The following is a 5,078-nucleotide window of genomic DNA, read 5'->3' as shown; positions in this document are numbered from 1 at the left end:
GCAGGTTTTGAACTTTTTAAAAATGTGTTTTCTACTCAGTTAAGAATTTTGGGGTTTGGATGGCGGTTGTTCAAGGTACTACTCGTGGCCCTTGAGCCGTACGTTGTCTTCATCTGATCTGCAGCTTTACTTCTCAGCTACAGAAAGTTATTTTTCTGCTGCAGAGCTGCAAAATCCCTCGAGTCTCACTTCTGATGAAACTAGAGAATTTGCTGAAGTGAACATTACGGTGGGATCTCCTGGTGGCCATTTTAAGGGACTAACTGTTTGAATTTAAGTCATACTTTCCTGATCGGTCATTACTCTATCCTTAGGACGGAGCCCCATGCACCTTTAGTCCTGCAGCCACTTGCTCACTGGTTCCTCTTTGGTTGATTTTCAGCAGAAAATGTGCAGAAAGTAAAAGTCTGTTTCCTGTTGACATCTTTGGCTGAACGTCTGTTGTCACTCAATGTCACAATTTGAGCTTCTCTGCTGCGAGAGCTCGTGTTGTTTACATGGTCTTGGTGCCCAGACCGGCAGCATCATGTGTGTAATTTTTAACCTTGTATGATTATGTGACCGTGTAGACAGAACTACCGGTGAATGATTTTCATGAGTCTCCCAAACGTCTAGTGACGTTTGCAGAGTTGTCAACTTCAAGTGAGTCAGAGGCGAACAGCCTCACCGCCTGTGCACAAAGTTTCTCTCCAAACAGTTGTGGGTGACCAACTCATGTCAAGAGCCCTGGAGCTCTACTTGGACACCAGCACAGGAAAACCACAGTGACTATGAACAATAATGATTAAAAACCAGTCCAACTCCGCCCATCTTCATTTCAAACGTGGTCGCTAGCAGATTAGCCAACGTGGGGAGATGTGGACAAGAGTACGGTTTCATCTGCTGTGATTTTCCTGTGTACAGTTCACTGGTCGCCGACACTCAGAGCAAGGTGCAAGTTTCCTGCAAGTTTGTCTCCTGACAGTCAGAACCATCTCACTGAAAGCAAACATGATTTGTAATGTTTTATGGTCTGAGACTTTTCTGCACCATTCATATTATTGTCACTATTTTCAGTTCTCAGATTATCTGGAGTCACTGAATCTTGTTAATACACCTGAATCTGTCCATCACTGCAACTTTCACTGTTTTTGGGTTCTGAATGATCGCGTCTTCATTAATGTTTCTCATGGTTCAATTATGGGGGCTAATTGTCACACTGTTATCTCCTGTAATTACACATCAGTCATGAAAAACTCAAGAAAATGTCTGATAATAATGTTGTTACTGCTCTCAGGGATTCAGCCCAACCCTGGACCCCCCACTATGTATATGACACCAAATGACTTTAAGAACGTGTCTGGGCTTCATTTTCTGCATGTAAACGCTCGTAGCCTTCTGAGAAAACTTGATGCCTTGAAAATTCTGGTCAGTTCTTCTGAGGCAGATGTAATCTTCATCTCTGAAACCTGGCTCAACAGATCTGTTCTCAATAATGACCTGACAATCAATGGATTTAACATCTACGCTGTGATCGTCAAAAAAGGGGGGGTGGAGTCGCTGTTTACATCAGAGATTCTCTGGTTTCTAGTCCTGTGTCTTCTAAAACAATTCCAAACCAAACTGATGCCTTAGTTGTAAACATCACTTTGAATGGAGGCCAGACCTTATCTGTAGTCTGTTGTTATCGTCCCCCCTCAGCAACACCTGAGGCTCTGTCCTCCCTGATGGAATTCCTTGGAAAATTAAAATTCAAAGAGATTTTTTGGCAGGAGATCTCAACATTGACTGAGGTAAGTCGACCCCCCTCTGTGAAAAATTCAAGGAATGTTGCCTGTCTCTCAATCTAACGCAACTGATCAACTCTCCGACTAGACTAAACAAAATCCATCCTGAAAAATCCTCCATCTTAGACCTGTTTCTAACTAATGTGCCTCACAAATTCCCTGGTACAGGTGTATTCGCTGATATTTTGAGTGATCATTGTGTGACAGCGACTCTGAGAGATATTAAACTTCCACCTTCTAAGCCCAGATTAATTAAAAAAAGGGATCTGAATCATTTCTGTGAACAGTCATTCCTCTGGGATCAGTCTCACTTTGACTGGCATCGTATTCTGTTAACTGATGACATGAACTCTGCTTGGAACTATTTTCATAATAGTTTCATTTATTTTGTGAACAAACATGCTCCTTTTCGTCAGTTCGGAATAAAGGGACGAGACAGCCCCTGGTTTACTCCAGAGCTAGCTGACCTCATGCACAGGAGAGATCATCTTTGGGCCACAGCGAGAAAATCTGACTCAGACACTGATTGGTTGAGTTTTCAACAGATGAGGAATAAATGCACAACTGCTGTCAAAGCAGCAAAACGCAACTATTTATCTCAGACCTCCAAAAATCTAAATGACCCTAACAGATTCTGGAAAACCATCAAATCTCTCTCAGGCACCCCCCAATCATCTGACCTCCCATCACAACTTCTCGTTAACTCTGTTCCTGTGTCAAATCAGCACAAGATCCTGAACTGTTTCAAACATTTTGTTGCTTCTAGTTCTTTATTTGACACAGTTACTAATGGAAGATCAGCCACTTCCCCTAATAACCAAACTTCTACAAATCAAATCCCTCCTACAAGTCAATCCTCAGTTAATCACAGCTTCTCTTTTTCTCCATTCTCAGTCAGTGAGGTCAATAAACTGTTCAAAGATCTTGATCCTAAAAAATCTGCAGGTCCAGATGAACTTCCACCTTATTTCTTAAGGCTGGCTGCTCATATCATCACAGTCCCTGTGACCCACATCTTCAATCTCTCCATAAGACAAAACTCCATCCCAGACACTTGAAAACAGCCTTTGTTCTTCCTTTGCTGAAGGGAGGTGACCCCCCCTCACTGAACAACTATGGACCAATCTCTAAACTCTGCATTTTAGCCAAGGTTCTTTTTCAGAAACAAATCCTGTCTAACCCTGAATGTTAGGAAACACCTTGTATCTGTGACTTTCCTTCCCTCCATTGATCACGGTGACATTATTTACATGAACGCTCCTACAAGAACCCTGCAGATGTTGGATGCTGCAGATGTTGGATGCTGCAGATGTTGGATGCTGTCTATCATGGTGCACTAAGATTCATAACTGGCTGTGATTATCGTACCCACCACTGCACCCAGTATTCACTGGTTAACTGGTCACCATTAACTTCACACAGACTCTCCCACTGGTACATTTTCATCTTTAAATCACTTCCTGGTCTGCTGTCTTCATACATCTCCTCCTACATGTCTCTGTGTGAGTGCAGCTACAGCGTGCGCTCTCAGGACATCATTACCTGCAGTGTTCCCTCAGTGAGGACTGAACTAGACAAAAGGACCTTCTCCTACTCCGCTCCTGTTTCCTGGAATATCTTGTAAAAAGACCTGAAGCTCTCGACCTTTGACCTCTCTAAGTGTCTTTAAGAATCTGTTGGACTCCTGGCAGGGACCAATGCAGACATATTCCTGTTTTTAGTTTCTACATTCACCTTAGAATCTAGCTGTTTTTATGTTGCTTTTCTTTTTTTTAGCCATCGTATTTGTTTAAAAAAAAAAAACTGGAGTATGACTTTTTTATAACTGTCTATTGTCGTCATCATTCATTGTTGAAATCAGGTCTCTCTTGTAAATGAGTCCTCAAGGCTCAATGGGATTTACCTGTTTAAATAAAGGTTGAATGAATGGAAACAACATCACTGTAGTGTGAAAAACATGTAGACTGTAAAGAAAAACACCCATTAGATAAATTCCACATTTGTCCAGAGTCCTCTCCTGTGAAGTTCTGCAGCTGCTTTCATGATTCACCTATTCCACAGTTATCTCCATTCAATGAGCAGAAAAGATCTTGTCTTTTTGTGTTGATCTCTGCACAAGAAATGGTTTCTGAGGACAAAAGGAAGCACAGAAGTGTAGTTTTTAAGACGTATTTACCTTCTACAGGTGACGTCCTGAGTCTGAGACACAGTCCGTTAACGCCTCCATAAGAGTCCTGGATCCTGGCGATGGCCTCCTCTCCTCTCAGCTCCATGAGCGAGCCAAGATCCTGCAGGGAGACGCTGAACTCCACCTCATGATTGGCCTCAGTACGGCGTACAAATTTGGTGCCTCGAAAGGAGTTTCTGGCCATGGCTGGCTTGTCGGGAGCTGGCCGAGGCCCGTCTAAACGATGTGGACTCAGTGGAAGGCCTGAGGTGCAGACGGTTCCTGACAGGGACGACGAGACTGTTGAGAGGATCAGAATCATTGAATCAGAGCGTGAAATGAATCAGTCACCGGGAGAAAAGTCTAAGAATCCTACAGAAGAAGAACAGAGGGAGGAGTTTTTATTTTATTCTCCTGTTCAAGGCAGCACAAAGTGAAGGATCCTGGAGAGTGGAGGAGACATTTTAGCTAGCAGACCGGTAACACAGACATGACTACGTCCTGTCCCCCCACCACCACCTCCACGTTGACAAAAAATAAAATATGACGAGCGCCCCGCCAAGAGAACTGATCCAGGGGAAACACTGAATGTGAACAGCTGGTTCTGGATGTCAACAACAAACTGGTTGATCCACCATGAGAAGGTGCTATTTATGAGACCGAGTTTGTTGCAGCTCCTCAGACTGAAGAAGTCCTTTGGATGAAAGATGTAATGTTTCAACAAGAAGAATTGTCCAGAGGACCTGACTGCACCTGGTTAGATTATCTGCCTGGATTATTAAGCAGCATCACTTTTAGTCCAAATTATGTCTGAAACAGCACCACAAAAGTTTTTACTGCATTCTGCACAGCAAGCACGTGTGTGTGTGTGTGTGTGTGTGTGTGTGTGTGTGTGTGTGTGTGTGTTTGTTTCAGGTTACCTTGTTGGGATCAATTTTACAAAAAAAAACACTCATTGTGGGAACCAGTTGCTCTTTATGGGACCAAAGCCAGGTCCCATGAGAAGTCCCGTCGGGGGTTAAAGGTTAGGTTTAGGAATAAGGTGTGAATTGTGGATGGGTCAGGGTTAGGCATGTACTAGTAATGGTCAGAGTTAGACATGTACTAGTAATGGTCAGGGTTAGGCATGTACTAGTAATGGTCAG

The 5,078-nt window shown here is 43.2% G+C and overlaps 1 protein-coding gene across 2 annotated transcripts in view; it reads right to left on the bottom strand.

Moving 5' to 3' along the window:
- The window catches only part of LOC119416045 (plasma membrane calcium-transporting ATPase 1), a 70,336-nt gene extending 66,124 nt beyond the window's left edge, over positions 1–4,212 (bottom strand). For both annotated transcript variants that reach the window (XM_037683213.1, XM_037683214.1), the window contains exon 1: positions 3,943–4,212. In XM_037683213.1, coding sequence (XP_037539141.1) covers positions 3,943–4,138 — 196 coding nt within the window. In that variant the 5' untranslated portion in view covers positions 4,139–4,212. The remainder of the gene's footprint in view (positions 1–3,942) is intronic.
- Between the last annotated feature and the right edge of the window lie 866 nt (positions 4,213–5,078).

Source organism: Nematolebias whitei, chromosome 10 (assembly GCF_014905685.2).
Source record: "Nematolebias whitei isolate Nwh7 chromosome 10, NemWhi1, whole genome shotgun sequence".
Lineage (NCBI taxonomy): Eukaryota > Metazoa > Chordata > Actinopteri > Cyprinodontiformes > Rivulidae > Nematolebias > Nematolebias whitei.
The sequence above is the reverse complement of the archived record's forward strand: the minus strand, read 5'-3'. Positions and strand labels throughout refer to the sequence as shown.